This window comes from Morone saxatilis, unplaced genomic scaffold, assembly GCF_004916995.1.
Source record: "Morone saxatilis isolate NCDOM2014 unplaced genomic scaffold, NCSU_SB_2.0 Contig22, whole genome shotgun sequence".
In the NCBI taxonomy this organism is placed as follows: Eukaryota; Metazoa; Chordata; class Actinopteri; family Moronidae; genus Morone; species Morone saxatilis.
Window position 1 is genome coordinate 14009303 of NW_023339785.1, and position 11238 is coordinate 14020540.

General features: G+C 42.4%; 2 protein-coding genes across 2 annotated transcripts in view; both read left to right on the forward strand.

The window, feature by feature from the left end:
- Positions 1–2265, forward strand: part of smtnl1 (smoothelin-like 1) — a 4990-nt gene extending 2725 nt beyond the window's left edge. The window contains exons 2-5 of the mRNA XM_035669514.1: positions 1–465; positions 566–680; positions 816–967; positions 1593–2265. The exon at positions 1–465 is cut by the window's left edge and continues 218 nt beyond it. Of these exons, the coding sequence (XP_035525407.1) occupies positions 1–465; positions 566–680; positions 816–967; positions 1593–1956 (1096 nt within the window). The 3' untranslated portion in view covers positions 1957–2265. The remainder of the gene's footprint in view (positions 466–565; positions 681–815; positions 968–1592) is intronic.
- Positions 2266–2955: 690 nt separating this feature from the next.
- LOC118333195 (oocyte zinc finger protein XlCOF8.4-like) lies at positions 2956–6812 on the forward strand. Its single transcript, XM_035668733.1, has 4 exons — positions 2956–3358; positions 3733–3830; positions 3913–3988; positions 4765–6812. The coding sequence occupies exons 1-4, from the start codon at positions 3064–3066 to the stop codon at positions 5538–5540; spliced, it is 1245 nt and encodes a 414-aa protein (XP_035524626.1). The 5' UTR covers positions 2956–3063; the 3' UTR covers positions 5541–6812.
- The last annotated feature ends 4426 nt before the right edge of the window (positions 6813–11238 follow it).

An 11238-nucleotide genomic window follows, 5' to 3' on the forward strand; every position in this document is an offset into this window, starting at 1 on the left:
TGACACTGGAGAGGCTGGACAAGATAAAGATAAAGCCTCCAGTGATGTTGTCGTGAAGGATCCTGAACCGGCGAGTGCAGAAAAAGACGAGGAGGGAAAGAAGGAGGAAGACAAGAAAGGTGGACGGGTGGAAGAGGTCAAGAGTTGTGAGACTGGGATAGATGAAGAGGAGATAAAGGACAAAAACAAAGAGAAAGAGAAGAGTAAAACAAAGGAAAAGGCAAAAGAAACAGAAAAACATGTGAATGAAAATGGAGAAAAAGGGGCAGAGAAGAAAACACAAGTCAAGGAAGTGGATGTAGAGACGAAAGACAAAGGAAAGATGAAGGAGGCAGAAAAGCAAGGGAAGCCCAAAAGAAAGAGTGGTCCTCCCTCTTCTCTCTCCCGACCGAGACCCTCCGCACGCTCTATCAGAGCATCCGCTAGAAACGACATAATCGCCAAGTTCCAACAAGGTGCACCAGAGTAAGTCATTGTGTGATACCCAGTAATTCTAACAGGCTTAAAGAGTGACAGTAAAATAAGATCTGTTAAAGGAAACAGTGCAATGTTGTGACATTTTCAGGACACCAATACCCCGCAACTTCAAGATTCAGAAGTCGTCTACGGCTATGGCTACAGGAGCTTCGATCAAACAGAAGATGCTTCAGTGGTGTCGCACCAAGACTCGCAACTATGAGGTCATTTTTACATCCGATGCCCCCAATTTTCAGATTTGTTGTTGTGGTTTTGGGACCAGACGACTTACAAAATAATAGTGTGCTTTGCTCTGTTTGACTTTTCAGTTAAAATCTTCCTGTCCTTTGACCTTTTAGGGCGTCAACATAGAAAACTTCTCATCGTCTTGGTCTGATGGGCTGGCGTTCTGTGCTCTGATCCATCGTTTCTTTCCCGATGCTTTTGACTACAGCTCCCTGAATCCAAAGGAGAGGGAGAAGAACTTCACTTTGGCCTTCCAAACTGCAGAGTATTTAATTATTTTTCTTTAATTTCTTCCCTCAGTACAGCTCACATCGGTATTGTCCAGCAAGAAGAAATTTGTTTTGCAGCAAGACTGCATAAAAACATAAATCATTAACAGAATAATACCAAGACAATTGAAGTTTGTATACTATACACTCACATACAATAAAAGGCTCCTGTGATAAAAGCAAAGAAAAACTGCAGCAATAAGAATAGGGACGATGTGTTTTTAATGTATTAGACTTAGACTTTCATTATTGGCTATAATAACTATTTTTAATACTAACAATGTATCAAATGACAATGTGAAAACAATGTGACTGGCTCACAATTTTACTGTGTTTAAAGTTCAGTCTCACTGCTCTCGTGGTGTCATTTTCAGTGAAAAAGCTCTAAAAAACCCATTGTACACAATCTGTGCAGCACCAAACAGCAGACAGGCACAGTTAGTGACGAGCTGGTGAACACAGTGGAGCATTTAGCAGCTAAAGAGCCAGATATTTCCCTAAACTTTCCCTTGAACCTCTTGCATTACAGAGAGTACATTCCCACTCTCTGTATAAGTAGTTACTATATATCACTGCTATGTTTCACTTCAGTTCTCTTTCCTCTCTCTCCCTCCCTGTCAGGTCCCTGGCTGACTGCTGCCCTCTGCTGGAAGTGGGTGACATGCTCATGATGGGCAACCACCCGGACCCCATGTGCGTGTTCACATATGTCCAGTCCCTCTGCCATGGCCTCTCCAAAATAGAGAAAGAGAGGAGGGACAAAGAAAATGAGGAGAAAAACAAGGCTGGTGATGAGGGAGGAGAGAAAGAAGATGCAGCAGGAGATGTGTCACCGGAGAAGGACGAGGGTGAGACTACTGAGAACGGGAACCAGGAGGAGAAACAAGGAGATGTTACAGAGGTTGAGGGAGCTGGTGAGGAGGAAAATGCCCCAAACAGCTGTGAGATGGAGGGAGAAGGAGGAGTGTTAGTCGAGGCAGAGTAGAAAAATACTGACAACAAACAGGAAGACTGAAAGACCAAAAATAGTGTTGATGGTTGCAGTACTACAATGAGTAAGTCTTAGTTTGGTGTTGGATTGACTACTGGAACAGTAAAGAGGCACATCAGGTTGACTCTGGACTCAAATGCTGGCAATGTGATGTTGAAAGTGTATTATGCTGTGTTGTTTTTATTTTCATTCACTACTGTGTTGTTGTATATGTTTGTTTTGAGCACATGCAGCAGAAATGAATTAAATTCCTCCCTTTGCTGTGTTTATAGAAAACTATTAATTAAATGATGGACCTGTGAAGTGTGTGTGTGAAGTTAATTGAGAGACAAAAACATCTTGGGTCTCAGCGCAAGAATTGATGGATTTATTTATGCTCAACAATAATGATGGACGGTACAAAAATATACTGCCTTTATTTAAGTATAATACAATTAAAGTATGTGAGATGTGAGAGATCTGACTTATGAGGGTAATAATTTACTGTGTCTGTGAGAGATTTTGTCTGAACGGATTTTTCTTATTTCTGAACTTATGTCAAAATGGTTAAAAAACACTAAGAGAGAGTTTGTTTGTTTTGTATTGTAATCATCAGTAGTAAAGCTGTTGTGGTTGTATGTTGTTCAAAGGTATGGTCTGAGGTCTATAAACTATTACAAAAATGATAAACTATAAACTATAATCTGACAGGTCTCTAAATATAACGACTAACACTAAAAAACAACTAAAAATGAATAGAATATTACAACTACATTAAAACCCTTTAAAGAACAGTGTCAGTCTGGTAATAAAAGTAACATGAGTTACATTTATAAACACTATTATTTATCATGATTACAACTATATCTCAGTTAGGCTATAGATCAGAATATAATTGTGCCTTTATGAATAACTACTGATGATGGTTATGGCTTAAGCAGAACAAGCATCAGTGAACCAGAAACCAGACAAATCAACCAGCACTGCGCCTGCATTCAGGGAGTTACGGTAATGAGCGTCATGCTACCGGAAAGGCCATTGTGTTGTCTCTTTTGTGAGCTAACGCACCGACTGTGTTGCGCTTTTCTCCCAACATATTTCTCAGCTGCAGCAGGGTGAAACATGTCCACAGACATGCCGCCGGGCAGCCTCAACCTGGAGTCCCAGCTTTTGTCCATCATGGACGTGCTGGTGAAAGCGGCGGTGACCGAAATCAGTCAGCTGTTCTCGGAGAGCTCGGCGTCTCTCCGTCTGCATTTAACCCAGAGCCTGAAGGAAAACGAAGCCCTGAGGATGAGGATGAAGGTGATGAGGAGTGAGGTCTTCTCCCTCAGACTGCAGACCAGGACGAACCGACCGGCCAGCCGCTTTTCCCCGATCAGAGGAAACATCCCCAAACCACGAGCCAAATCCCAAGGTAACGAGTACTTTCACTTTAAAAAATACTTCGTACTCGAGTAACAAGTAACGCTCCTTAGTTTACAGTTAAAGACACACTGTCCGACTCTAGCTCTTAAACTTAGAAACAGATTAATTGAATAATAATTTTAAAAAACCTGCTAATAAATAAAGGCGGCTCCTTGTCACGTGACATGACTTCCACAGATCGCCCTGAAGTTTATGAAATATGACTTTGATCTGATTCACTTTACATCGTCTAATAAAGTGAATTATTGAGGCTAATTGAGTATATCTCTAATTACACGTGGCTGTCAAAGTGCTCCTTTAATATATTATTATAATTATATTCTGTCTGGTGGTCCTGAAATAATTCATTTTCATTTCCTTTAGTTGTCATAAAGCCACCAGTGGCCCAAAAGACTGTCAGGGAAGCTGCTTCTGTTTCTCTACAATCAGACAACACGACCTCCTCTGCCACTCAAGTGAAGGTAAACACAGCATACTGTGCCTTGCATGTACTCAGCTTCCTATCAGGTGTGTTTGGTTTGCTCAAGCCTACCTACTTGTTAGTGTGCAGATGTGGAGAGTCCAGATGTGATCCTGATCAAAGATGAAGACGACGTTGGAGGATGTGGGCCAGCCGATGGTGAGTAGATTTGTTTTTAATCCTGTGTAATACCCAGTTATTAGTTAGTAAGCCCTCATGAGCTGATAGGAGTTCTGTTTCTTGTTCAAGAGCGCGCCAGCAGGCCCTCGTCGATTAGGTTATCCATCATCTGCTGGATCAAAAGCTGCTGACTTCCAGGTGACTAGATCTGGGGCTGGAAGGACTGGCGGTGTTCTTTGTACAGACGCAAAAGTACAACTCTCTTATGTGCTTTTGTTGTCACTGGCACAAAGCTATAAATGACATCAGGCAGCGGCTGCACAGACAGCTCTTAGTATTGTCAGTAGTACAAATACATTATTCAGTCGACCCTCTCGAGAGGTTCGCTGACATATACGTATCTGTCACAGTTGTAGACATCATCACCTAAAGGTCCAGTGTGTAACATTTAGGAGGATCTATCTATAAATGAACTATAATATTCATAGGTATGTTTTTATTGCCTCAAAATAAGAATTGTTATGTTTTTGTTACTTTAAAATTAACTGTCTATGGAGTCCGCTGTGTTTCTACAGTAGCCCAGGACAGACAGACCAAACACTGGCTCTAGATTGGGGCTTTTATTTTTGTATTAAAACACAATAAATTGAACATAAGGGTTTAGAGTCAAGCCTTGGCTGATTCAGTCCTCGAGGAAGGGCATTTTTGGTAGAAATCACTACAGCACTTGACAATCACATGTAGACTTTACAGATTTTTTGACTGATTTGACTGACACTGATCTATAATGTAATTTTATGTTTGTGTCTTTTTAGGTCAGGATGATTATGGAAACCATAATACGCAGGGTGGTGTTGACACAGGGATTCAGAATCTAGAGTCCTCCTGCCTGACAGGTAATCACGAGGAGCTGAGAATCGTGAGCGTTCACGGACGAGGGGAAGGGCCTCTGCAGGAGGCGGGCGACACCCTCTTCACCGCCTCTGAACTCCAGGCTTTCAGCTCTCTGTCCCCAGAGCATGACGTCACCCACGACAGTCTCCTGAACTTCACCACCGGTGCCACTGACAGGGCCCCGATGAGAGTGATGCAGGATAACAGTGTTGGACTGGCGAGAAATCATTCCACCCAAATGTCTTCAACAGCGCTGAAAATACCCGTAGCAGTAGCTGATGATCATGTGGGGCACCCCAGTCATGTTGGCCAGTTCCCCCAGCAGCAGAACGTCTTCCCCCACACCGTCAACAAATCCCTGGACTGCAGCTTCTGTGGCGAGCGCTTCCTCAGCCGCGAAGACCTAATTGTACACCGGGCGACTCACACCGGGGAGTCGCCCATTCCTTGTTCCTATTGCGGCAAGTCATTTGTCAACAAGACCACGCTGACCATCCACATGCGCATTCACACCGGGGAGAAGCCGTACGCTTGTATGCAGTGCGGGAAACGCTTCACGCAAAACGGCAGCCTGAAGATTCACCTGAGGACTCACTCCGGAGAGAAGCCGTACACCTGCAACCAGTGCACCGCCAGCTTCAACAACCCCAGCAACCTGCGCAGGCACATGATCACACACACCAATGGAGTGCTCTGACCAGGAAAGATACAGACGTTTTTACAGCATGTTACTTTTACTGACATTTGTGCCACAGTATGTATTTGTGTTTCTACCTTTGCCACCGCACAAGGAGCTTCTCATGGGTCAAAGTACGCCGACGTATATAATCGATGGACTGTTGTGGTTCAAAGTAAGGAAGCATGATCTCTGTTCAATGTGACGTGCGTTCTTTTTTAACTTAAAACCAGCAATTGGGAAAACAACTTTAAAAACTAAAATGCCTTTTTATTTTCTTCCCTGGCTCGAGGGACTGCTAGTGTGAATATTTTATATCCTGGCTGAAAAGCAGACAAACTTTGATGCCTCTCGTTATGCCAAAATATAATATACAGTACCTTCGCTGAAATTTGGTAAATGCTCCTGACACAACAAACTCTGCCTATTATACAACTAAAATAAATAAGTTGTCACCTTGACTTATGGGAATCTTATGTGCAGGGCGGGGAGGGGACGTGGATGGCTACATTAAAGTAAACAGCTAGGGATAGCAATAATTAAATGTATTGTGTCACAAAATTAATGTATTGTGTTATAGTAAATACTCAACAAAGAGATTTTCTATAATGTGTGAGAAACCGTTTATATGAATGTCTGGATTTGGCTAATCCAATTAATTAACTGCCTGACAACTTAAAGGTCCCCTGTGTAGGATTTAGTGGTATTTAGTGGTGTAGTTGCACATTGAAAAACTACAGTGGCCAAGATCTAGAGCCAGTGTTTGGTTTATCTGTTCTGAACTACTTTAGAAACATTTGAGCAGTTCGGCATGTCGGCCTCTGTGGAATTGACCTGCGGCGTCTGTAGATATAAACGTCTCACTATTCTTATATTCAGGTGATTATACACTAATGAAAACATAATTATACACAATATTATATTCCATTTCTAAAAATAGATCCTCCTATATGTTACACACTGGACCTTTAAGCTATTCACATTAAAGTATCACATTGATGCAACTGTCCTGTCTGATGTTTCCACAAAAGCAGTACTGACTGAACTTTACAATTTACTGAGAATTAATAAAGTTTGGTTTACTTTATATTGAGCTGCATACCTTACGGAGAGCGCGTTTTAATTTCATTTGTGTATGTGTGTGTTTCATTTAGAAAGCAAACTACCTCCAATATTATCTCTGTTGCAGCTTCCTCGTTTTGTACTTCCCTGATAGTTTCAGACTAGGCAATAATACATTTCATGTGGATTCTGTCTGTGTTTTGTAATCTGGATATGAAAATTGTGAATAAATGTGTGTTTTTTTAACAGCTTTCAATACCTGGCAAGTCTCGTATGATTTTGCACCTCTAGAGAGCAGCATTGTTTTTGTTCCCCGTGATTATTGTGACTCAGGTTTACACACACTGTAGCACTGTGAGGGGGGGGGGGACTCATACAGAAACTGGGGGAAATTCCTTGCATTGTTCCTCTTTCCATCCTGCCCACACTCAAGTATTGTTTCTTACACTTCTACTTGTTTGGCTTTGATTTCACCCTTGAACTTTAAAGCCATAAATATATTAATAGACAAGGCAAGCGGTACAAGAATTAACTGTAAAGGCTGTCAAAGAAAGAGAAAACATGCATTTAAGTGGACAACTTTACAGTCACATCAGTGCTCCCTAAATAGTTTAGCAGTCAATCATGACTCATATACTGTATGTCAAGTGATTACTCTTTACCATTAAGCTATTTACTGATAGAGGAGTAGGGGTAGGAATTTAAAAGTGTACACTTCTTCCTTCTCCCTTTTGAACATGTATGATTCAATATGATTCAATTTAATTTGTTAAGAGAAATTAACAACTGAGCTGATGCATGTAGCCTACAGGTTTGACCTGTTCTCGTTTTCTTTTCTTTTCTTTTTTTCTCTTTTCTTTTTTCTCTCATTGTATATTTCTCTTCATTTCACTTTTACTGTATCGTATTTTTAGTGTTTTTGTTGGCTTTTACATGCTCGAAATAAAATTCTCAATCAAAAACGGATCAGGGCGCATGCGCAGGATGTGATGGTCACTGCTCGTGGTTTTATATGGCAGTGGGTTTTTTTTTTTTTTTGTCGTGTTGGTGAGGAATGCTGTTACTTCCCCGAGAAATGCTGCTTCCTCTGGTGCTATTGTTCTTGGGCAATCAATGAAATGACATCAGTTTATGCGAGGGAGAGGGAGAGCGACGACACGGGAATGAATGGGAGGAGAGAGGAGGCGGTGGGAGGTCGCTTCTTTATTCTACTCCTGCAACTGAGTTTAAATCCCCCAACACCTCCCATCCTCCCATCTTTATAATCACAGGCCTTGCTCATATCAGTCTGTGTGCGTATTATCTTTATCACCAGTCCGACTACTGGCCCTTTTCCGAACAACTTACAAAACTTGTGACAAACACCTGTATGAGAAGAGGAAGGCTGCGTGCGCCGTCATTACGGTAAAGCTTGTTGATCCCGCCCTCTCTTTGATAGAAAAACTCGGTGATGTCGCTTCGTCTTTAACGAGCTTGACCCAGAACCCAGGGAAGGAGGGGAAAAGAGGGGAGAAAAACGCACACACACTCTCACAACAACAAAACAAAACAAAAAAAACCCCAAAACACGGAATAGTCTGAAAGGGGCCGGGGGCAGGCTTTCCACGAGCAGGTGAGGCAGTTTTCCTAAATGTTACCGGGTGGTTGATAGTAGCTGGGGGCCGCGGTTCCCAGCAGATACTGGGTGCACTGCAGCGTTGGCAAGGAGTGGTCACATCATCGACAGAGCAGCAACACGACTCTCCGACGCTAACCTTAAAAGTTCCGTGCCGTGCCGTGCTACAAACAGCCCTCGATATCGACGGCTGTAAACGATCGATACCGTCCGATATTGGACCCAAGTGCCGCTCAGACGGACACACGCTACCTCCAGCCGCAGCGGGGCTAATCTGTGTGCTAGGCTAACGCTAGCCGCTCTCTCGGTGTGGCTATGTGGGTTATTGTGATGCTAACGTAGCAGGACAAGCCAAACCAGGTCATGCGGGCGCTGCTGAGAGAGCTTTTTCTAACCAACTGGGGCTGAATTGATCTCCAACATGGTCATTTGTCCGGACAGTAGCGTTGACTGACCGACGAGCACCGACACCGAGAAACCCAAGAGCTCACATACACGAGTCTTTGTTCGTGAGTGACATTTTTATACACACGTCTTATTGTTACTGCCTGTGTGTTGTGGCGAATGGAGCCAGCTCTTTGCTCGTCGCTGTTGCCCCAGATTGGGGTATTAACGCGAGTAAATCAATTCATGAGGGGTTTTATTTTTTATTTTTTACTAGATCAGGGGGAAATGCTAACAGCTAGCCGCTCCAGATGGTTCAACAGGGAGGACAGACTGACTGGATGCAGGCGGGTTTACAGCACTGAAGTAGACCAGCTCTGGTTCTCCACTCGTATAACTACAATGTTAGAGCGTTAGATAATATAAGGGATGCTTTATTTTAACAAATTAAACTCTGTAATCCCAGATTTCACCGATCAAAACTACCACTCAAAAATAATCGTAGGAGAGGGAGACAGGGCATGTCTTGTATTAGTATGCCCCAACCTGGCACAGTGAGTGACCTAGACACAATATAATATAAAATAAAAAGTTATTATTAACTGTATTTGTGTTTTTGTAACTACAAGCCTACTTTTAATTCTTTAAAACAACTTTATTTTAAGTTATTTTCTCACTAATCTGGGTATGGATATATTTTACACCTGCTTTGGCTACGTTCATGTCTGTTTCCTTTGCCAATAAAGCACCTTTGAATTGTATTCAAATAAAGAAATAAAATAATTTAATTGATTAGACCCAGTTAACGCTTGTTTTTAAGCGTCTTTCTGTCGGAAGCACTTTTATCAGTTTAAGCAGTTAAGTAGATTTCATCACCTTGACGGTTGTTATTGGAGAAGCAGTCCCAGAGAGAAGAGTGGAGTTTAAAGGTAATTGGAAACCTCACTACTTGTTTGACCAGGCATTTGTACACAGAGCCTGTTTTGTGTATTTGAGTCTGTTTATAGGGTGGTGGTCTTCCAGTCGTAGTCTCTCATACGAGCTGGGATTTCAAAGTTTGTCGTCTAGTGAACCTGTTGGGTGGGTCCTGTGTGAACTTGTTTTGGTAGGAAAATGCTTGGGTGGGGTTAACTGTCAGCTAGAGTGTGAACAAGTAAACTAGCTTTTCCCTTGTAAACATTGGTTTCATGCGGGCACATATTGCAGTTAGGTAAGTGCCCCCCCCCCCGTGGGCTTTAGGACAATCTTGGTTTATGTTTATACAGTATGTGTGTAGGTATCACTGGCCCAGGGCTGTCTCTGCAGGTGCCACCACTAATAACACCTTGTGTGACCACGAACAGTCTTTCCTGACTACTTGTCTCCGTGTAATTGTTTGATTGTTGATGCATGCTCCCCAACGCCGACTGCGATTGTGTCTGCTGTCTCGAAGGTGTGCAGGTAATCCACAAAGGGTTTAACCTGTGTATGTCTATGTATGTGTGTGCGTGTTAACAACGTGCGTGTGTGTGTTAGGAGGTAAGTGGATTAGTGGGCTAAAGCTTCAATCCCATTACAAGCCACGCTCAGCTTAAACCAGCACTGGTGGCATCTCACTGATTTATCAGCAAACGGCAGTGTTACCTCGATGTGCGAGCAGATGTGCATTTTGACAGTAAATGTGTTGTTTCAGTGGCAGTTTTTGTCTGGTCATGGCAGGTGTTGGGTTTCTTTTTTAACCAGAGTTTCATTAAGTCTACAGAGGCTGTATTGTTGGTTGCATGTGCATATGATCACAGATGTCTTCTGACAGGGTTGAGTGAGTCACGCTGACTGATGGCTGCAGAATCAGATGGACTTAATGTGACTCGTGGTGTGTCAGGGCTCGCTCAGATGTTGGAGGAGTGCATGTGTGTTGTTGACCTCAAGGCACTGTGCTTGACATTTTGACCATTTGTTTGGCCGTCATGTTTGGGGTAGGCAGAACGTGACTCTTTCTGTCTGTGTGCCAGTTCCTTCCCCCTTTCAAGATGTGCACGTGTTACTGGATCAGCATATAACACAGTGGTTCAGTCCATTCTTCAGTTTCTTTGCAATTTCTGTTGTTTTGCTACTTTTTCTTTGTACTTTTTCTTTTTTTCTTGGAGTGGTCTACCCGGACACATGTTTGTCATGTTAGGGGGAAAAAATAGAATTTAATGAGATTTTTCATTTTCATTATTGATTACTGTGCAGAATATATTCTTGATTAAATGTCAGAAAAGATGGGTTTGGACAAATCTAATCCAGGGGTCCAGGATGCTAACAGCCCACCCAAGAAGGAATTCATTTTTTTTAAAGGCCTGAACAGGTAGCGTATCCTAATTAAAAATGGAGTAACTGGAGGACCCAAGTGGTAAGAGTACGGGAACAAACCCAAATTTTGTTACATAAAAAATAAATATGTGATGATTCAGCCATATACGTTCATAAAGATAGCTTCTGAAAGTTTATAAAAGCAGAACAGAGAACAGTAGATGGAGAACAATATTAGCAAAATAGGAAGTGGTTTGTGGTCCTATGATCAGCATATTGACCATAGGGGAACTCCTACCAATGGTTGGAGGAAGCCAGCCGTCAGTAGGTGGTTTATTAAAGTGTACAACCAATAGACTCTCGTGGTTTTGTGTACCAGCAGTT

Coding starts and splice junctions, on each gene's coding strand:
- LOC118333195 (XM_035668733.1), top strand. CDS start 3,064: ATGTCCACAGACATGCCGCCGGGCAGCCTCAACCTGGAGTCCCAGCTT. Junction 3,359..3,732: donor ACCACGAGCCAAATCCCAAG/GTAACGAGTACT, acceptor CATTTCCTTTAG/TTGTCATAAAGCCACCAGTG. Junction 3,989..4,764: donor AGGATGTGGGCCAGCCGATG/GTGAGTAGATTT, acceptor GTGTCTTTTTAG/GTCAGGATGATTATGGAAAC.